This window comes from Hemitrygon akajei, chromosome 30 (genome assembly GCF_048418815.1).
Source record: "Hemitrygon akajei chromosome 30, sHemAka1.3, whole genome shotgun sequence".
In the NCBI taxonomy this organism is placed as follows: Eukaryota; Metazoa; Chordata; class Chondrichthyes; order Myliobatiformes; family Dasyatidae; genus Hemitrygon; species Hemitrygon akajei.
This window is the reverse complement of record NC_133153.1, coordinates 22,010,160-22,033,727: the sequence shown is the minus strand read 5'-3', so window position 1 is coordinate 22,033,727 and position 23,568 is coordinate 22,010,160. Positions and strand designations below refer to the sequence as shown.

General features: G+C 39.9%; 1 protein-coding gene across 4 annotated transcripts in view; it reads left to right on the top strand.

Moving 5' to 3' along the window:
• Nucleotides 1–23,568, top strand: part of lrrc28 (leucine rich repeat containing 28) — an 85,282-nt gene that overhangs the window by 32,782 nt on the left and 28,932 nt on the right. For all 4 annotated transcript variants that reach the window (XM_073033085.1, XM_073033084.1, XM_073033087.1 and 1 more), the window contains one exon: nucleotides 20,755–20,961. In XM_073033085.1, coding sequence (XP_072889186.1) covers nucleotides 20,755–20,961 — 207 coding nt within the window. The remainder of the gene's footprint in view (nucleotides 1–20,754; nucleotides 20,962–23,568) is intronic.

Here is a 23,568-nt window from a genome sequence, read left to right as displayed (position 1 = left end):
GGCCTGTGCTCAATGGTATTCAGAAGAATGTGGGGGGACCTCATTGAAACCTATCGAATGTTGAAAAGACTAGATGAAGTGGATGTAGAGAGGATGTTTCCTATGGTGGGGGTATCCAGAACTAGAGGGCACAGCCTCAAAATTGAGGGGCAACCCTTTAGAACAGAGGTAAGAGATAACTTTTTTTTAGCCAGAGAGTAGTGAATCTGTGGAATGCTCTGCCGCAGACAGCTGTGGAGACCAAGAGCGTGGGTATACTTAAAGTGAAAATTGATAGCTTCTTGATCGGTCAGGACATCAAAGGTTATGGTGGGAAGGCAGGTATATGGGGTTGAGTGGGATCTGGGATCAGCCATGATGGAATGGCAGGACAGACTTGATGGGCTGAATGGCCTAATTCTGCTCCTATGTCTTATGGTTTTATACCTGAAACCCAGTCCCCTGTACTAGTTCCTTGGCCATGTACTCATCAGCCGAGTCGTCCTATTCTTACCTTCACTGGCACAGGCAGCAATCCAGGGATTACAACCCTGGAGGTCCTGCTTTTTCAGCTTTGTACCTAGCTCCCTAGGTAGAAAGCTGAAGAGCAAGAATTTCAGGTTGTATACTGTTTATGTTCTCTGATATTAAATGAACCTTTGAACATTTGCTCTTCAGGACCTTCTCCCTTTTCCTACCTATGTCTTTCGTGCCAATGTGTATCAAGACTTCTGCTGGCACACCCTCCCCCTTTAGAATGCCATGGACCCGATTCGAGAAGTTCCTGACCCTGGCAGCTGGGAGGCAACATACCATCCGGGTATCTCTATCGTGTCCACAGTATCTCGTGCCTACTCCTCTAACTATCACTGCTGTAATCCTCTTCTCCCCACTGCTCTTCAGATCCATAGCACCAGACTTAGTGCCAGAGATCCCACTGCTGCAGCTTCCCCTTGGTGAGTCATTTCCCCCCCCCCCCCCCACCCCCAACAGTATCAAGTGGTATAGTCACTATTGAGGGGAATACCCACAGGGGTACTCTACTCTGGCTGCCAATTTCTTTTCCCTCTCTTGACAGTCACCTAGGTACCTGCCTTCTGCTACTTAGGGGTCACTATCTACCGGCAGCTTCTAGCTATCACCTCTTCACTTTCCTATTTGAGCGGAAGATCATCACGCTGTAGCTCCAGTCCTTAACATGATCTCTGAGGAGCTGCAGCTCGGTGCACCTGGTGCAGATGTGGTTACCCAGGAGGCTGGAGGCCTTCCAGAATTCCCACATCTCACATAAAGAACACAATACAGCCCATGGAGCCACTCTTACTGGTCTAACTATGCACTAACAGACAAAGAATGAAGAATAATGAAGAAATTTTTCCAGATAGATACCTCGCCCAACCCTGTTCTCGCGAAGCCTGGAGTGCCAAAGCCTCCCCACTCTAACACTAGTCCACTCACTCAATGGCCACTCCACTTGTCCCTTCCTTAATTTTATTAGCCCTTGATGGTGAATTGCGATTTGATTGGGCTGCCAGAAAATGCTGAAAGCCCCCAAATACTTAAAATCTCACTCACGAACCTGTGAGTTGTCTCCTCTCTTGCTCTTAGTTCGATTGGGCTGCCGGAAAAACACCCTTGAATGCTCCTTTTTTAAACCTCACTTGGACCTATGTGTTGACCCCTTTCTTGATCTCGATTCGATTGGGCTACTGGAAAATTATGTTGTGGATGTGTTAAGATTTGCACTATTTAACTCCAGCTTATGATTTCAATCTTTTTCTGCTCTGATACCCACACCCTCTGATCTACTAGGCATTCTGTTTATCTGATTCCAGACCCCAGGTGACTTCCAGATTCAAGATTAAAGAGTGTATATTGTTATTCTGCAATATACAAGTGGAAAGGAGAATGAAATGATTGTTACACAGGACTGATGCAGCATAAAACAATAATAAGCATAAAGAACACAATGCAGAAACAAAAAAAAAACACCATGTACAAGTCAGTTGTATACATTGAATGATTGTATGTACATTAAGTGATGCTAGGTGATTGGTATGTAGCGGTGGTAGGATGGGTAAATTGGTGGAGGTGTTGACCAGCCTGACCACATGGGGGAAATAACTCTTTTTGAGTCTAGTGATCCTGGCATGGATGCTACCTAGCCTCTTCCCTGATGGGAGTGGGACAAGTCGGATGATTGGGATCCTTCATGATATCACTAGCCTTTTTCCTGCACCTTTCTGTATTTCCTTAATGGCAGATAGACTGGTGCCCGGTGTAGAGCACTTCTGTCCGCCGTAGTGCAGTCTAATGCCATAATCTTGAAATTAGTATATACAGAATACTTTTACATCTTTGCAGAGATTGGAAAGAATTCTGTAGAAGTTAACTATTTGAGTGTTTGCCATTCTCTAATTGCTTTTTCTTTCAGAAGTTTCTATGAGATGCTTGGGGAAATTTGCTGATTTTGGAGGCACTATATAAATTAACTAATTGGAAAAATAATTACTTTTTTTCAGAGAAAGCAGATTTAATTCATCTCACTCATTAATGGCCTCTTTCATAACAATTGTAGCTTTAGGCCAGCAGATGGCAGAGGTACCACAGTGTAAGATACCAAGTTACTTATGGTTTGGTTTCCAAGAATTGCAATGCTCCTTAAGTGAATGTCATGTGCTGCAATTATCTATGCCTACAATATTGATTAACTGTTTGGGTTTTCAGTCATAGATACTCCAGTATTTAAAAGTTTGTTTTTTGACACAGACAATTCTAAAGAAAGGTTTAGAAATAATTCAGATTTTGTTTTACCATGAGTGGGGCGGCACTGCTCTTCGGTTGATATGTGTTTAGAGAACTACTGATCTTTCAGTGTGTTTAACTGCTCAATCTTGACATCTGCTCTTGTAATGGCTCTTGACATTGCATTGCTGAAATCAGGTTTGAGCTTGAGGGTCAAATGTTAGTACTTCCGAGCTCCTGATCTGCCAGTGGGCTCTACACAAATGCACTGACCTGAAGGGACAGAAGCAACTCACATTCAGCCACTCACTTTCATACTGGGTATGGTTGGCTTGTATATCGCAACCCTTGGTAGAAAATATATATTTTTTATTTTACAAAATCAAGGTGGATAAACATCACCAATCATCACTATCACGATTTAAAGTGGCTCAATAGCGTTTGACAGAGTCAAGCGGCCACCAGATCTGTCAAAGGTGGGGCCTCAGTGTTCGCTTCCTAGTCGCATGTCATGTACCACTCTGTTTTTTGCAGGATGGAAATAGCAGCTGGAACAGGATCTGACTTTGGGGCTGTGTAAAGTTAATGCAACTGTGGGAATAGTGCTCGCCCCACTGACCTAAGCAAGCTTTATTCGTCTCATTGAATTTGGTACAGGCTTCAGGGTTATGACCACGCTGATCCCATTCTTCTCCATATCCCTACTTCTATTGGCATAGAGATAAAGGTTCAGACCTTCATATCTAACCTTCAGCAGGGCTCAAATCCTTTTCCTCTTGTCACTATACCATGTTTTGCTACCCATTTACTCGTGATGTCCTATTGTTAACACAGTATAAATTCAAGGTAAATAAGTAAAGTAAGTTTAAATTTATTATTTATTTAAATTTATTAAATAAACTTATTTACTTATAAGGTATGTCACCTTATACAACCCTGAGATTCATTTTCTTGCGGGCATTCTCAAATCCATAATAGAATAATGACCATAATAGAATCAATGAAAGACTGCACCAACTTGACCATTCAACCATTGTGAAAAAGGCAACAAACTTTGCAAATACAAAAATAAAGAAATAATAATAATAATAATAATAAATAAAATAAGCAATAAATATGGAGAACATGAGATGAAGAGTCCATTTAAGTGAGTCCATGGTTGAGGGGTAATAACTGTTCCTGAACAGGGTGCAGAGAGTCCTGATGCTCCTGTATCTTCTTCCTGGTGGCAGTAGCAGGAAGGGAGCATGACCTGGGTGGTGGGGGCCATGATGATGGATGTTACTTTCTTGCAACAGTGTTTCATGTAGATGTACTCAGTGGTGGGGAGGGCTTGTGATGGACTGGGCCGTGTCCACTACTTTTTGTAGGATTGTATAGTTGTTGTATTCACGATTCAAAGTACATTTATTCACCAAAGTAGTTATGCAGCATACAACCCTGAAATTCATTTTTCCCACAGACGGCCTTGAAACAAAGAACCATGGAACCAACCCATTCAAAGAAAAAAAATCAAACCACCCCACCATGCATAAAAAAGATCAATAGTAGCCCGAAAGTTCAGACAACAAAAAGTCAACTATAACCCTAATCCCAATTGCTCTCTGCTCGTGAAGTATGCAGAATGAAATGGGGATTTGTTTGGGTACGTTAAAACCCATCCTCCATCTAAAAGTTTTAGTAAGTTCACCTGACCTAAACTCAATGCATTAATTAGGTCTTATCAGGCATAATCAGTTAGCCAGTCTCAGACAAAGGAATGCGGGTATTGGAGTTGTAAGAGAATTGGTGTTAGTCTTTGTGATATACGTGGGGCATTTTCGGCTTAAGAATTGTAGAAGACTTAGCTGAAGTGAGTGTTGCCATGCCGACCATTTAGACTGCCTCCTAGTTCCACTGGTGTACAATCAGTCCAGATTCATGTTTAGTTGACAGAGTGTTAATCTCATGATTTAAGAAATGCATACTCATTGAGCATAGTTTATTGACTAATGTAGTGTAATAGGAAAGCAGAAGTTTATAAGGATTAATTCTTTTTAAAAAGGAAATAACTGGATTTGCATTAATTTTGTTCAAAATAATGAAAAGTCACTTTAATAGATATGGTCAGTCTGGATTTGAAATTCAGTTGCCCGTCAATCTGAGGTGTTATTTGGTCCATTTTGATGAAAAATAATTGATACATTTTCATTGGCCCAGTCATTTGCAGGAAAGTGCCAAAAGTCTACACGTCATGTGCCCTTTGTATGTGCAAGTGAGGTGATTGTAAAAGCAATCCTCAATTTGTTGGGATCTACTTGCCATTGATTTTGCAGCTGTGTTCCAATATTAGTCGCTGCACGTTCGTGGAGGAGTTCAAATTTGTAGCTTTTCTCTTGTCACTTAAATTGTTGGTGCCATTAGTTTAGCATTTTTAAATATATTAGTAAATTTCTTTTTGTTGTAGTGTTTGCAAGTTTCTAAACTTTACAATTAAGTGGTTTCCAGACTTAACGATGAGCTTTATTTGTTGCATGTACATGGAAGCATTGAAACGTAGAGTGAAATATATTGTTTGCGTCAAATCAAAACATGAGGATTGTACTGGCAGTCTGCTTTCATTGCCAATTTAGCATGCTCATAACCTTGGGTGTAATTCTTTGGAAGGTGGGAGGAAACTGGAGCACTGAAAGGAACCCATGCAGCCACAGAGAGAATGTACAAACTCCTTATAGGCAGCGGCGGAATCGAACCCCGATCTTATAGCTGCCGGCTGTAAAGTGATGCACTAACCACAATGCTATCAGTGCTGCCCCAGTGCTCAATAAGGCAGGGAGAATGAGACATGGCACACTGTAAAAGTACTTAAATCTGAAGCAAGTGGGAGAAGGGGAAAGGGGAGGTGATGCTTTTGCTGGTGCTTGTGCATGGGAGATAGGGGGGGTTTTGGGGTTCTAACGCTTTCTGTCATTCATTTTTTCCCCCCTCTGTTTTGTGGATGTCTGCAAAGAGTAAGGATTTCAGGTTGTATACTGTATATATTTTCTGATATTAAATTGATCTTTCCACCCACTTTCACTTCAAACTAATGAAGATATGTATGTGGACAAGGCCTTGCCATAGTGCAGGACTTCTCCGTTGACAATCAGTCAGGCACTCTGCAGCAGTTTGATGCCGAAGGATCACTAAAGATAAGTGTGACCTTAACAATTAGGTTAGAACATACGCAGGTGTCTGGAAATTCTAAAGTGAAAACTGCTCAGTACCTGACAGTATGACTCTGTGACTTTGCTAATTAAAGAATCACAATTAGTACCATCTTCAGAAAATTAATAATTGAATCTGTCTGAGCTAGGGTTCTGCTAAAATAAAAAAGTCTTTATGCAGCACTACCTTTTTTTTAACTCCCATTTTTTTCAGTAACTCCTTAATACCTCAACTTTTCCACTATCCCTTTTGGTATGCACTGATTTGAAGAACTCTTATTTGTTTTTATTGTGTTAAAGGTATTTAAAAAACATTATACTTAATTTCCTTCTAAAACTAGTATTAGTGTCGCTAGGTGCTGTTAAATATGGATGCTTGATGTATTGGGATTGCAGATGCTATTGAGAAAGGCAAGAGTGGAGATTGCAGGGGCCTATCTCCTCTTTAGCCCTGGGTGAGGTCCCAGAGGATTGAAGAATAGCCAATGCTGTTCCTTTGTTTAAAAAGGGCAATAAAGACAAACCAGGAAATTTAGGGTAGTAAGCTGTACATCAATGTTATGGACATTATTGTGACAGATTCTCATACATAGAAAACATAAAGAAAACATAGAAATCTGTAGCATATTACAAGCCCTTCAGCCCACAATGTTGTGCCGACTATGTAACCTACACTAGAAACTGCCTAGAATTTCCCTAGCGCATAGCCCTCTATTTTTCTAAGCTCCATGTACCTATCTAAGATTGTATTGTATCTGTCTTTACTGTCGTTGCACTCACCATTCTCTGCATGAAAACTTACCTCTGACAACCCCCCTTGTGCCTACTTCCATGCATCTTAAAACTAAGTCCCCTCATATTAGCCATTTCAGCCCTGGGAAATAGCCTCTGGCTATCCACACAATCAATGCCTCACTTCATCTTGTACACCTCTATCAGGTCACCTCTCATCCTCGGTCGCTTCAAGGAGAAAAGGCCATGTTCACTCAACCTATTCTCATAAGGCATGTTCTCCAATCCAGGCAACATCCTTGTAAATCTCCTCTGCACCCTCTCTATAGTATCCACATCCTTCCTGTAGTGAGGTGACCAGAACTGAACACAGTACTCTAAGTGGGGTCTAACTAGAGTCTAATATAGCTGTAACATTACCTCATGGCTCTTGAGCTCAATCTCACTGTTGATGAAGGCCAATGCACCATATACCTTCTTAACAACACTGTCAACCAGCGCAGCAGCTTTGAGCGCCCTGTGGACACAGACCCCAAGATCTCGCTGATCCTCCACACTGCCAAGAGTCTTACCATTAATATTATATTCTGTCTTCAAATTTGACTTGCCAAAATGAACCACTTCACACTTCTCTGGGTTGAAGTCCACCTGCCACTTCTCAGCCCAGTTCTGCATCCTATCGATGTCGCACTGTAACCTCTGACAACCCTCCAGACTATCCTCAACACCCCTAACTTTTGTGCCATCAGCAAACTTACTAACCCACTCTTCAACTTCCTCATCCAGGTCATTTATAAAAATCACAAAGAGGAGGGGTCCCAGAACAGATCCCTGCAGAACTCCACTGGTCATTGTCCTCCATGCAGAATACGAACCATCTACAACCACCGTTTGCCATTCTGTGGGCAAGCCAATTCTGGATCCACAAAGCGAGGTCTCCTTTAATCCCATGCCTTATTATTTTTTGGGGAACCTTATCAAATGCCTTACTGAAATCCATATACACCACATCCACTGCTCTACCTTCATCAATGTGTTTTGTTCAATGGATATGATTTACTCATATCTGAAGAAGTATAGAGTTATAAGGATAGCATGGCTTTATGCTGGATAATTCATGTCTTATAAGACAAATTCCAGAGGGTGAAGGTTTAAAGAAGATTCACAAAACAAGTTGTTTTTCACAATACCTTGGTTGCTTGAAAGACCTGTAAGAGGAAGTGATGGAAACAGATATGATAGTAATGCTTAAGAGGCATGTACACAAGAATATGAACAGGCAGGGAATAGAAGAATATAGACTAAATGTAAGCAGATGGGGTTAGTTTCAATTGCCTTCATGGGTGACACAGATATTGTGGGCCAAAGAGTCTGTTTCTGTGTTGTACTGTTCTTTGTCTATTCTGTGAATGAATTCCATGCAAACTAATATTCATAGTATATACAAGCCCATCCCTATTTGCCACAATGCCATCCTAGTATTAAACCAATGTGAATGTAGTACAGAAAGCATTTCTTTACTGCAGAGAAAGCTAATCATGTTGGACAAATTGGGGCAGTTGAACTCTTTAAAAGACAGTAATCTCAGAGGGAGAATAACTATAGCTAGATTCAACAACAAGACATTAGAAGTGACATGGTTGAGTGCTGAATGTGAAAGGAAGATAGTGTCTTGGATAACTAATTTTATATTTTTTATTGAACACAGAACAGTGCAGCACAGGAACAGGCCCTTTGGGCCACAGCGTTATGCTGAATTAAATTAGTAATCAAATGCTCAAGTAAACTAATCCCTTCTGCCTGCTCAGTAGCCATATCCTTCCATTGCCTGCATATTGATGTGTCTAACAGTTTCTTGAATATATCTAATGCAATTCTCTCCACCACCACCCTTGGCAGCAGATTCCAGGCACCCACCACTCACTGTATTAAAAAAAACATTCTCCACCCATCTCTTTTGAACTTGCCTTCTTCACCTTAAATGCATGCCTGCTGATATTAGATATTTTAACCCTAAGGAAAAAACATACCAGCTGATTACTCTTGCCTGTTGCCTCTCATAATTTTATAAACCTCTGTCAGATCTCCTCTCAGCCTCCACCACTTAAGAGGAAATGACCTAAATTTGTCCACTTTCTCCTTGTATCATGTGCCTTCTCATCAAGGCAGCATTCTGGTAAACCTCTTCCGCACCCTCTCCAAAGCTTCAACATCCTCCTGATAAAGGGAGCGACTAGAAATGAATGCAGTACTCCGGATGTATCTTAACTAGTGTTTAATAAAGCTCTATCATGACTTCCCAACTCCTGAACACAATTCATAGACTAGTAAAGGCAAGCAGGCTTTACCACTCTATCAACCTGTGTAGCCACTTCCAGGGAGTTATGGGCTTGAACCCCAGGATCTTGCCATTAACTGTGCCTTTACTTAGATCTCCCAAAGTGCAACACATGTCATACGGCCATGGTACACTCCATCTGCCATTTCTCAGCCCATATCTGCATCCCACTGTGTCCTTTGGCAGTATCTACGTTACTCATACCACTACCAATCTTTGTACTATCTTTAAACTTATTAACCTACCTGTTTACATTTTATCCAGGCCATTTGTATATTAAATAAATATATGCACAGGCAAGTCTAACAAGAGGATATATATATCTTCATATTGGTTTATTAAACCTTGCTGAATGTACCTTACAAATTTTGCCCCATTGAAACCTCTTGCACTAAGGAGGTCCTGGTCTATTTTAAGTAAGTTGAAGTCACCCCTACAACAGCCCTATTGTGTTTACATCTTTCCCTGATTTGCCTTTATATCTCTTCCTCAGTGCCTCGTTAGCTATTGGGGATCTAATATCCCATTAGAGTGATTGCACCTTTCTTACTTTTGAACTTTACCCATATAGACTCAGTGGACAAGCCCTCCATTATGTCCCCTTTATGTGCAGGTGTAGAATTGTACTTGTCCCCCACCAGTTTTACCTCCTTCTCTATCTTTTCTAAAACATTTAAACCTTTGAACAATTAAGTATCCATTTGTTCCCTCTCTCAAGCAAAACTCTGTAATGGCCGGATCTATATGTATTGATCCATGCTCTTAACTTTGTCTCCCTTACTCATAGTGCTGCTAATATTAAAATGCACACACTCATCCATCCTGTTGTAAATATTATCTTGTTACTGCCTGTTCTGACGGGTCATGTCATATAACTTCCTCCCAGTTCCTCCACTTTCTGAGTTACTGCTTTGGTTTCCCCTGTCAGATTAAACCCTCCCAAGTAACACTAGTGACCCCCCGCCTTACCAGGATATTGGTTCCCCTCCAGTTAGGGTGCAACCTGTCATTCTTGTGCATGTTGCCCCATCCCCGGAAGGGGTTCCAATGGTTCAAGAACCTGAAACCCTATTACTCGCGCTAGTTTCTTACCCATACATTGATCTATTTTATCTTTCCATTCCTCTACAAGGTGTAGTGCATTCAAAGTCCTTTTCTTCAGCCTCTTTCCTATCAGTGTAGGACCTCATCCCCCTTTTTATCCATATTATTGGTGCCAATGTACACCAGAATCTTTGGCTGTGCACCCTCTCCTTGAGAATGTTCTGCAACTGCACTGAGACGTTCTTGACTCTGGCAGGTGGGAAGTAGTTTATCATCTTGGCATCTCTCGTCGCCACAGAATCTGTTGTCTGTCCCCCTAACTATTGAGTCTTTGGAATTTTTATTATCTTAAGACTCTATAATCTCTGGAAGTGCCAGAGAACTGGTAGGATAGCAAAAATTTTAGCCAAAGTCACAAAATATAGAAATGCAGAAGGGATTTTGTTTAAATCAATAAAAATGGTCCATTGACATGTTAAAGGCAGTTCATTCTTTATGTGATGAAAAGCTATTAATTATAAATTAAATCAATGCATTGGTTCATTGACTTTGTCCTAGGCACTGTATTTTCAGTATATCTTTAGAAAATGTAAAGAAGCACACTTAATTTAAAAAAATCACCAGAATCTATGACCCAGGCTGTTTGTGATGTCTCACAAATGCAAGTTTTACATGTACAACTCTTTAAATATGTTTCATCTTGAACAAAGCTTTTATTCTTGTAATTGTCTTGTTACAAACATCAACTCCGTGAGAACAATATTCTAGGTTTGTGATTATTTGTCAAGAGAATTTACATAAATGAGGAAGGAAGAACAGAAAATTAAGTTGTTGAATTGGGATGAACTAAGCTCATGAAGAGTCAAATATTGTCGTAAACTTGAAAGGTGGAATGATTTGTTTCTTCCCTTCTGCCATCTGATTTCTGAATAGATATTGAATGCATGAACACTACCTTATGCATTTTTTTAATTTTTGCACTACTTATTTAACTATTTTAGACCATAAGACCACAAGACATAGGAGCAGAATTAGGCCATCTGGCCCATCAAGTCTGCTCTGCTGTTCAATCGTGGCTGATCCTCTTTTTCTATCTCCTCCTCAACACTAGTTCCTGGCCTTCTCACCGTTAGCTTTGATACCTTGTCCAATCAAGAACCTATCAACCTCTGCCTTAAATACACCCAACGACCTGGCCTCCATAGATGCATGTGACAATAACTTCCACAAATTCACCACTGTTTGGCTAAAGAAATTTCTCCGCATCTCTGTTTTAAAAGGGAAATGCGTGGAAGAAACTGTTTTCCAATGCCAGCACATCTTTGCTAAGATGAGGGGTCCAAAACTGTTCACAGTACTCAAGATGAGGCCTCACCACTGCCTTATAAAGCCTCAGCATCACATCCTTGCTCTGGTATTCTAGACCTCTTGAAATGAATACTTTTCTCACCTTTCTCACCACCAACTCAACCTGCAAGTTAACCTTCAGGGTGTTCTGCACAAGGACTCCCAAGTCCCTCTGCATCTCAGACTCCTGGATTTTCTCGCCGTTTAGACCGCACATTTATTTCTGCTACCGAAGTGCATGGCCATACATTTTCCAACATTGTATTTCATTTGCCACTTTCTTGTCCATTCTCCTAATCTGTTTAAGTCCTGCATCCTACCTGTTTCCTCAACACTACCAGCCCCTCCACCAATCTTCGCATCATCTGCAAGCTTGGCAACAAAGCCATCTATTCCATCATCTAAATCATTTATATACAGCATAAAAAGAAATGGTCCCAACACCGACCCCTGCGGAACACCAACCAGAAAAGGATCCTTTTATTCCCATTCGCTGCCTCCTACCAATCAGACAATGCTGTAACCATGTTAGTAACTTCCCTGTAATACCATGGGCTCTTAACCTGGTAAGCAGCCTCATGTGTGGCACCTTGTCAAAGCCCTTCTGAAAGTCCAAATATACAACATCCATTGCATTCCCTTTATCTATCCTACTTGTAATCCCCTCAAAGAATTCCAACAGGTTTGTTAGGCAGGGTTTTCCCTGAAGGAAACCTTGCTGGTTTTGTCCAGTGTTACCAAATACACCATTACCTCATCCTAACAATTGACTCTAACATCTTCCCAACTACTAAGGTCAGGCTAACTGGTCTATAATTTATTTTCCGCTGCCTTCCTCCTTTAATTAATTAATTTAAAATGATATATTTATTTACTTTTAATCTAACTCATTTTTTGGTATTATTATATATTGCTTCCTGGTGATATTAAACCTGCCTCTGATTCAGTTTCTGTATTGCAAGTGGAGATTTTGCATTTAACATGTGTGAGTTTTTAGTGTATATGTTTACCTTTAGTGAGTCCTATTTAAGGAAGGTTTATTAAAAAGTTGATGAAAAGAGCGATGGATTTTCATGTTTTATCTCCATATCTATTGGGAATTCTAGGGAAATAATTTTGACGATATTCCATTTAGTGTACAGTTTAATTGATTGTTGCCTTTTCTAGTTGGCACTATTTAGTCTGCTTCATTTTTCAAATATCAGAAGTCTACCATGTGCTGCATAGATTAAGATATATTCCAGTTTGTTATTTCTTGTGCTATGCTATGGAAAGTATTTTTTCTCGAGAATGCAATATAAAGGACAACGAATACCTTGGTGAAATTGCAGGAATCCAATGAGAGACTTTTACCTATATATGTAATCTCATTGGATGTTGATACTGGCAGAATTTCAGCAGTAATACATTGGTGTTTTTGTTTATGGAAAGGGATTTGCACTCCCTGGTTAAATAACACAGTTTCATGCACACAAATGGTGAGAACATAGTTTGCATAGTATCCTTTGGAGAAAATCCTAAACCTAATTAGTCAGTATTTGAAATGTCCAAGAGAACAATTCAAGAAGTGCTTTCATTTTTACTATCTGCTGATCTTGGGCAACAGTTAAATCTTAGAATCTCCTGGAAGCAAAATACATCAATGAGCATGGCCGTAAAACACTGTGTGCTGAAATGTTTTTATTTTGGCTGGTGTACAAAAACCAATTTCCTAAAATTTCGGAACATGTCTGGAAAAAATATTACTCTGTCTCCCTTAATACTGTACACTAAGAAATTTATCTTGATTTTACATTTAGTTGAGGCATTTATAAGTTCAACATATTGCAAAAATAAGACACACAAAATAACTTGTTGCACCCTTCTGCTATAATTGTAGGCACTGAATGCATGGCATCCTGATAAATGCAGCCTACACAGGGGAAGCACAACTGAAGTTTTTTTTTGTTTTCATTTTGTTAGAAGTTCCTATGACAACTCTGGTCAAAGCCAGAGGTTCAGAGCAGTGCATTTTTGAAAATGCTTACATTTGCCTAACAACTCTGCCAAAGATTTTTTTGTCTGTTTTATTCGCGTGCTAGTTATGTAGTGCATTCCATCCCAAAGTCATTCTGCCACAGCCATGCATAAGAGACTGGATAGTCACCGTTTCACAAAGATGGTCTCTTCAATTATGTCAATTAATGCTGACACTTCTCTCCTAACCCCACAACCATTCTCTAGGTAATCCTCTTACACTTGTCTTTAATTTAGCACTGCCTTTCTCTCCAGCATCCTCACTTTGCAGCTCTTATTTCTACTGAAGAACCATCTCCCTCCCTTCACCTAAATGGATTAGCTATCCTCTTCCATACAGCCATGTGGTTTATGCTGGTGCTTTCCATACCCACCTCCGCTCAAAGCACTGATCCCCAGTTAACATGCCTTCCCGTTTCTCTTCTTTCATTCTCCACTCATCCAGTTTGTAGCCATCCCTCTGTGCTGCCACCGTTCATCTAACCACATTGCTGCTGATGGAAGTAATTTTAGTCATTGTGCACTGCAGTGGAAACTCCTGTTTAGTTTGAATTCATGTTTATATGACGAAGCATCTGGAATTGCTTGTACTAGCAGCATGACTTGTAGCGAACCTGTGGTGAGAGGAACATGAGCCTATTTGTGCTTTTGACGCTAAGGATGAATGTTTACTACCAGTATGAAAATATTTGAATTTAATTTCACATTATGAGTTAGCATCATTTGCAAATATGCTTTAGTTTCCTAACAGGATGAACCATGGCAGTGTAAATCAGCTATCAAAGATCATGATGAAGAAGCAACAACAGCAAGACTGTTTAGATGTGCTATATTGTTGTGATGCGTGCATCTAGAGGGGCACTTTCAAGTTATTTGCACAGTTTAACATGAAGGTCTTTTGGAAAATGCCTAATCTAATTCTCCTCCTCACTGACAATCGACACGGGCACATCTCAGGGATAAATGCTTATCCCACTGTTCTTCGCTTTCTGTACCCATGACTTTATGGCTAGGCATAGCTCTCATACCCATCTATAAATCTGCTGCTGATTATACATCCATCATTGGCAGAATCTCAGGTGGAGGCAAGAGGGCGTACAGGAACGAGATATTCCGGCTAGTTGAGTGGTGTCACAGCAACAACCTTGCAGTCAACATCAGTAAGGCCAAAGAGCTGATCGTGGACTTCAGAAAGGGTAAGAGGAGGGAACACAAACCAATCCTCATAGAGGGATCAGAGGTGGAGAGAGTGAGCACTTTCAAGTTCCTAAGAACCTAACCTGGTCCCAGCATATTGATTCAGCTATTTAGAAGGCAAGACTGCGGCTATATTTCATTAGGAGTTTGAGGAGATCTGATTTGTCACTAAAAACACTCAAAAACTTCTATAGATGTGCAGTGGGGAGCATTCTGACAGGCTGCATCACCATTTAGCACAGGATTGAAAAAAGGGACTGAAAGTAGTAAAATTAGTCAGATGCATAAAGGGTAGTAGCTGTATTATCCAAGACACCTGCAAGGAGCGGGGCCTCAGAAAGGCAGCGTCCATTATTAAGGACCCCCATCACTCAATGCATGCCCTCTTCTCATTGTTACTGCCAGGAAGGAGGTACAGAAGCTTGAAGGCACACACTCAGCGGTTCAGGAACAGCTTCTTCCCCTCGGCCATCTGATTTCTAAATGGATATTGAACCCATGAACATTATCTCACTTTTTTTATTATTTCTGTTTTTGCACTATTTTTAATTTAACTATTTAATATACATATACATACTTACAGTTATTTATTTTTCTCTATATTCATCATGTGTTGCACTATACGGCTGCCACTAAGTTGACAAATTTCACGACATATGCCAGTCATATTAAACCTGATTCTGATTCTGAAATAAGAAATGCTAGTTTCTTATCCTCTTACTCCATTCTCTTATTAGTTGTTTGAGAGCTAGTTTATCATTAATATGGGGTTCTATTGGATTATCCACTGTCTGAGTATAATTCAGGTCTCTTATGCTGTACGTTACATTTCACAATACCTGCTGAAGGTTTACAGTTCATTTAATTCTATTTTGAAGGTGCTTACTTCCTTTGAGATTTTTTTAAAAAGTTTGTACATGGATGTTTACAATTTAATTTCAGATTTGATGAGAATTTGTATTGTTTCCAACTGAAGTGCAAGCCAACTAGACAATTGCTTTTGTAACCATGCTTTACTGCTGTTAGCTGTGTTATCATTTCTTTGAAGGAAACAAAGATTGATTTTAAAACGTTTGGAGATAAAATGGGAATGGCTCATAAACTTTGACGCTTGTAATTTTATACTTAATTGCAAAAGTGACCACATTTAAAATGATGCTTCTGATCTCCGGGAAGGTTATCCTATCTCCTTTCTGTAGTATATATAAAAATTAGGATAAAAATTCAGCGGTCTGCCAATACTAAATGGAGTGTTTGATTTTGCAATTGTGAAATACACAGGGTCAGATTTGCTATGATGCAAACTGACCTTATTATCCACTTGAGTTTCATATGATGCATTTATCCTGTTCTGGTATTCTTCCACCCAACCAGACTTCCTGAGAATCATAAACAGACTTCCACTTCTCTTGCTTGCAGATCATTCAGTGAATAGAATAACATCCTTTCAGCAGCTGATGCATCTGATAGCAAAGGAAATGGGGCCTGACTGTAGTTTGGTGTTTTTGTTTCACACACACGGGCAATCATTTTAATGAATCTGTTTTTTCCCTTTGAGAGTGTGTTACACGTTTGATATTCCCTGAGCTATAATCTTTCATCTGCTACTGTCCCATCAATGGGGGAATAATTGGTGGTATTATTTGTCTAATAGACTAGCTGGCGGATTGAGAATTTGGCATTCAGTTTGGTACAGAGTTACTTATTATTTGAAACCAGCACCCTATAGCTACACTCTCATGGTTCAAAGTAATGTTTAAAGTAAAAGTTCTTTAATCCTATATCTTTCCTGTTTATTCTGACTAATAACGATTTATTTAAGTTCCTGTTTGTATTCCTTCCGGTCTGAAGCCCTCAGTCTGTTTTTATGTTCCTTTGGTAAGATTACTTGTATATCCTACTTCCTCTTTCCTTATCAATGCCTTGGCCCTTCTTCCCTGAATTCTTAAAATTCCCCATCTTTAACTTTTCCTGACAGCTGCAGCTGGATTGTTCGTCCATTTGGCTTCATTTTGTCTTAATGGAATATATTATTAATAATAATAATAACTTGTATATAGAGCATTTTTCATACAGGTGATGTAGTTCAAAGTGCTTTACAATGGGATATTAATGGTAGTACAGTATATGCCTTATAGTATATGATTTATATACTATATATTAATTCCTGATATGTTGGTATTCACTTGTGGGTTGTCATGTCTTTTAATAGTTTTTGAATCTACTGCAGCCATTCCATGCAACTCACCTCCTGTAATTTCCTTAATACCCTGGTTTTTGAGTTTAAACAAATCATTTCCAATTTTAATATTATGATTTCTGTTCCGCAAAGGCCCCTTAAAACCGAATCATCGAATAACCTTCTCTCATTAAAGGATGCTAAATATAAAAATCTGTTCCAACAACGTACTTTTCTTTGGTGAGTTGGAAGGTGAGGTTAAAGAGATCCTTATGCTTCTGAGGTTAAAGAGATCCAAGTTATGCTTCTGAAAAGAAAGAAAAGAGATGGTATTAGAAGTGCAATGTATGCCATATATAAAAGTTCTCTTTTGAAATATATGCTCATTAACCTCTTCCCTTTCCACTCTCATACACTCCAGTCACAAATATCACCTTCATTTTCTCCATCCTTCCTTCCATCTGCAAATTTCCTCATTGTTCAAATTCTGAAGGACAAGGACTATTGATCTATAATGTTTCACTCTCCACAAATGTAGTTCCAATTGTGAATATTCAGCTCTTCCTGTTATTATGTGGTAAAATTATGTATTTTTTCCTTTCTTTTCAGTGGTGTATTTATTGCATTTGCTTGTCAAAAGCAGGTCTTTACGTTGTGGAGATCAAACAGAGATTGTGTGATTGCTTTACAGAACATATCCAGACTATAGGTATGATCCTGGCCTTCTAGTTAGTAAATTTCTTAAGCACATATCACATCATTCTTTAACTTCCCATACAAGTCCTAAAAAAATTAATAAAACCTTGAAGAATGCCATTTAATTTTTCAAGCAGGCACAAAAAGCCTTCAGACTCAACACTGAGTTCAACATTTTCAGATAATGATTTCCCTTCTCTCATTTACTTCAGCTCAGGGATCTTATTTTTGTTACTTATTCCATTACTCTTTCTTTAACCATATCCCTTTTGGCATTTAATCTTGTCTTCTGGACTGTTGCAGAGTCGCACTTTTGTTCTCTCCTTCCTTCCTTCCTAACAGTTTTGTTTTGCATTTTGCTGAGAAACTGAATAACTATAAGGGTATGGATATCGAAGGCCAGGGTCACTTTAATTGTTGCCCCACCAAATGAATTATATCCAAGGTAATACACACAAAATGCTGGAAGACCTTGGCATATCAGGTGGCATCTATGGAGAAGAATAAACAGTTGACATTTTGGCCAAGACCCTTCATCACTACATTGCAATCCAAGGCATTGATTGCACAGTTCAGCTTAATGTCAAACTTGTGGAATATATTTTGTTATTTGTAAATTTATTTTGTAATATTACTTTGTGTGTGAGTTCTGTATACTGTGTTGTGTACCTTGGTCCAGAGAAATGTTGTGTATATGGTTGAATGATAATAAACTTGACCTTAAATGTGAAAATGCACTGTTTTGTTCTCTGTCCAGGGTTTGCAAGGATTGTGTATGGAATCTGATCAGGCCAGCGTAGGAAGTTCTGAAATCCAGCATTTTGTGTAGGGGTGGGGAGGTGGAAGGAATGTTCAGTCATTAGGAATTGGGAGGAAAGAGGCAAGTGTTGACTCATTGGGGTTAAGGGAGTTGGTGTTACTCACTAGGGTTTTGGGAAAACATTCTGCTTATGAATTACAAGATTCAGCTTTGGGGTGGGATTGTGGGTTGATCTTAGGATCTGTGTTTGGGGCAGTTGCTGTTGCACATCCTGGAGAGTCTAAATGTGTAAGTGTTGTGCTTATCTGGTCGGTTTTGAGTCTCTTGACGTGCAGCAAGAACACGTTGTTCCAGGATTGCGTAACTAAAGTGTTTCCCCAGAACAAGATAGTGCAAGTTCCCCTTCAGTGCCCCAGAAATATATCACGATGTCATTTTTTTCAAGTTTGCTGATGATTCTAAAATTGTGAGTACGGAGGAGGATGTACAAAGATTCAAGAGGATATGAACAAGTTGATTGAGTGGGTGAGAACATGGGAGATGGAATATAATATTGAGAAGTATGAGGTCAGTCACTTTGTGCACATAACAGTAAAGCAAAGTGTTTATTAAATGGTGACTGAGTAAGTGGTTAATGTTTGTGGAGACCTAGTGGTACTTGCATAAGTTACTGAAGATCAAAATGGAGGTAAAATAAATAAATAAAACTTTGTTGTATTCATTCAAGAGATGTGGGCTTCACAGGCTGAGCCAGAATTTAATTGCCTATAGTGAGTTCCCCTTGAGAAGCTGGTGGTGAGCTGCTTTCTTGAATTGCTGCAGTCCTTGAGGTATGCTTTCACCCGCAATCAGAGTTCCCTGTAATTTGTAATGATCAGTGTGCGCAAAAATCTTGTGCTGTGCAATTTTTTTACCCAGTGACAACAACCTGTGCGCACTGAATAATGTCTTCAATAAAAACAGTATAAATAATCCAGTTCTAAAATCTGCTGACAAATTGTAGCAAACTCCATGGTGTCAACACGGTCCGCATCAGAAACTGAAAAAGGAAGTGTGATTATGTAAGATCGTGCAATATAATTAATATGCCGACAAACAAGAGAGTGACAATCTTTTGTACACACCTTAGAGGGAACATTGTCCACAATGCTTAGAAGGAAATTCCAGGATTGTGTCCTTTTGATGGTGAAGGAATGGTAATATAATCCCAAGTCAGGATAGCATGTGATTTGGAAAGCAACTAATAGGTGATGATATTCATATATGCTTTTCTACTCTTGTCCTAGATGATAGAGGCTGTGAGTTTTGAAGGATATGGCATATTATCCTTTATTATGAGATGGTTTGATTTTAGAAGGTCTTATTGAAACTTTGTGAGGCTTTGCTAAGACTGCACTATGTACAGTTTTGATCTCTTTGTCCTGATGAAGTGCAGCAAAGTTTCACTAGACTGCTTTTGGGAATGACTGGTCTACAGAGGGAAGAAGAATAAGTGATCTCATTAAAATGTCGAACATAATGGGAGGAGTTGATATTGGATACAGGAAGGATGTTTTGCCTGGCTAACACGGGGCGTGTGTTTCATAATTACGGGTAGGCTGTTTAAGACTGAGACTCTTCAGAGAGTGGTGAAACTTAGAATTTTCCAGCCCAGTGCTCCATTGAGACTTGGTCATTATATACATTTCAAACAGGAATTGGCATATTTTTAGACTGTAAGGATATGGGATTAGTGTTGGAATATGGCACTGAGGTAGACAATGGGCTATGAGGCTCCAAGGGCTCTAAGGCCTACTGCTGCTTCTTTGTTTTCCATTGAAATAAAGTGAAATGCAGCAGTTTATGTAAAATGAAATAAAGGAATTGATTTGCAAACAATATTCAACCATATGTGTGAATCATGACTGAAAATCATTATTAAAATGCTCAAGCCATTTTAGTCCTTTCGATTCAGAATCCAGGTTGTGAAGTCTGTAACAACAACAGTGCAGGCATAACTAATTACTATAAATTACAATGCAGAAGCAAGCAATGCAAAAGAGGAATGGCGAGGTAGTGTTTAGGAGTTCATGGACGATCAGAAGTCTGATGGCAGAGGGGAATGGTGAGGATCCTTCATGATAGATATTGCCTACTTCAGGCACCACCTTTTGAAGATGGTGGGGACACTTGTGCCCTTCATGGATCTGGCTGAATTTAGAAATCCTCTAAAGCAGGAGTTCCCAACTTTTTTCATGCCGTGGACAAAAACCATTAAGCAAGGGGTCCATAGACCTCATATTGGGAACCCCTGCTCTAAAGCCTCTTATGATGGCATAGAGACATTGGTACATTGGTGCCTCCACGCCAGATATTTTTGTAGAAATTTGCTCGAGTCTTTGGTGACATACCAAATCCCCTCAAGCTCCTAATGGAGTGGAAGGGGTGGATTCATTTAATTCTTCCAGAAGATGTTACTTGTTTCATTGAAAACTGTAGAGTGGAGACAATATAAATGATTTATGATTGTGCTTTATTTTATTTTTCTCCTAAACAGAAATTGGAGATCTAAGAGAACTGCAGACCCTTGATGTCTCAGCCAATTGCTTGACTGTGTTGCCAGAGGATCTTCATTTATGCTTTTCCCTGCAGTATTTGTCTGCCGACCGGAACCAGCTTAAAGATATACCCAGGCAACTTTGCTTGCTTACAAACTTGAAAGAACTCTCTGTAACTAGCAACAATTTAAAATGTTTACCACAAGGTGAGTTTCAAGTATTTTGTTAATGAGTAATGCTTTGAAAGATTGTTATCCAATCATGGAAAAATAAAGTTAACCTTTATTTCATTTCAGTTAGCTTTTAAATTTTTAGTTAAAGGTTCATAAATATTGAAGAAAGATTTAAAAAATTGCTGATGCTGGAACTAGTACTTCCAAACTATAAATGAGTAATTAATAAAAACTTCAATCCTCTGAAGTTTAGTGTAGCCAAATGGGTGCTACTAAGTCAGTGTAACATACTCTTTTAATTAAAAATTGATCATGGTTTAGCCTTAGTGGGTTATAGATTGAGGGACAGGATGGTCAGATGACAAGGATTGGAGCTGTGGTCAAGTCACCTTGAGAAATTAGTAGCCAAGAATGCGATGTATAGACTTCAGGCAGGTGGAGTTAGGGGCAAAGAGCAGAGGGTGGGGACAAAACACCATAGAGACTTTGATTTTAATCAAGGGCCGAGAGCTATCTCTGGGGAGAAAAATAGGTTCATTAAAAGGTTGCTGGGGGGTGTTTATTGCCTCTGAATTAGGGAAGCAGATGGTTGTGCTTTATGCACTTGAAGGGTCTCAGAGAGTCATGGTATGGGTTAAAGATCAAAGAGTAACCTATGTATGGAACTGGACAAGATCTTGAATGAGTATTTATCATCTAATGATCAACTCCTCTTGGTGCACAAATTTATCAGTGCTGTTCCAATTCTGCTCATCAGTCCTGGAATATCTCGCAAGTGCCGTCCATTTTACCTGCAGTGGGAGATCTCTGTGGTCATTTTGATAGTGGTGTACATTGCACCTGAGGCCAATGTCAAATAGGCTCTAGATTATCTGAGCAATGGGATTAACATGGACAAAATAGCACACCCTAATGCTTTCACCATCATTTTGGAGGATTTTAACTAGGCCAGCTTGAAAAAAATCACTAAATGATTACCAACAACAAATCACTCGTAGTACCAAAGGAAACAAAACACTGGGCCACTGTTTCAGCAGCATCAAGAAAGCCTACCGTGCTTTTCCACGCCCTCACTTCAGAAGGTCTGATTACCTGGCTGTACTTCTACTCCCTGAGTATAGGCAGAGACTGACAACTACAGCACCAGTAATGAGGACTAAGAAGGTATGGACAAAGGAAGCACAGGGGTGCCTACAAGACTGCTTTGAATCAGTGGACTGGACTGTGTTCAGCGATTCATCTTCGAATCTGGATGAGTATGCCACAGTTGTTACTGACTTCACTAAAACCTGTGTGGATGAATGTGTGCCCACAAAAGCTTCCTGTACATTCCCAAACCAAAAGCCGTGGATCAACCAGGAGGTACGCCATCTGCTGAGGGCTAGATCTGGGCATTTAAGTCTGGCAACTCAGAACTGTACAAGAAAGCCAGGTATGACTTGCAGAAGACTATTTCAAGGGCAGAGAGACAAATCTGAGTGAGGTTGGAGGTGACACTGGATGCACGACAACTCTCGTAGGGTTTGTAACACATTACTTCCTACAAAGTGAAACCCAATAACATGAATGGCAGTGATGCTTCACTACCAGATGAGCTCAATGCCTTCTATGCCCGCTTTGAAAGGGAGAACAGAACTACAGCTGTGAAGATCCCTGCTGCACCTGGTGATGCTGTGATCTCTGTCTCAGAGGCCGATGTTAGATTGTCTTTAGGAAGGTGAACCCTAGCAAGAGGGCAGGCCATCATGGTGTACCTGGTAAGGCTCTGAAAACTTGTGCCAACCAACTGGCGGGAGTACTCAAGGACATTTTCAACCTCTCACTGCTATAGTCAAAAGTTCCACTTGTTTCAAAAAAGCAACAATTATACCAGTGCCTAAGAAGAGTAGCGTGAACTGACTTATTGACTATCACCCAGTAGCACTCACAGCTACAGTGATGAAATGCTTTGAGAGGTTGGTCATGGCTAGAATGAACTCCTCCCTCAGCAAGGACCTGGACCAACTGCAATTTTCCTATCGCCACAATAGGTCTATGGCAGACGCAATCTCAGTGGCTCTTCACATGGCCTTAGATTCCCCCGGACAATACAAACACCCATGTCAGGATGCTGTTTATTGACTATAGCTCAGTGTTCAACACTATCATTCCCACAATCCTGATCAATAAGTTACAGAACCTGGATCACTATACCTCTCTTTGCAATTGGATCCTCGACTTCTAACTGGAAGTCCTAAAAATGTGTGGATTGGTGATAATATCTCCTCCTTGCTGATGATCAACACTGGTGCAACTCAGGGGTGCGTGCTTCGCCCACGAATCTACTCTCTCTATACTCATGACTGTGTGGCTAGGCATAGCTCAAATACCATCTATAAATTTGTTGATGAAACAACCATTGTTGGTAGAATCACAGATGGAGGTGAGAGGATGTACAGGGGTGCGATATATCAGCTAGTTGAGTGGTGTCGCAGCAACAACCTTGCACTCAACGTCAGTAAGACAAAAATGCTGATTGTGGACTTCAGGAAGGGTAAGATGAAGAAACATGAACCAAACCTCATCGAGGGAGCAGAAGTGGAGAGAGTGAGCAATTTCAAGTTCTTGAGTGTCAAAATTACTGAGGATCTAATTTGGTCA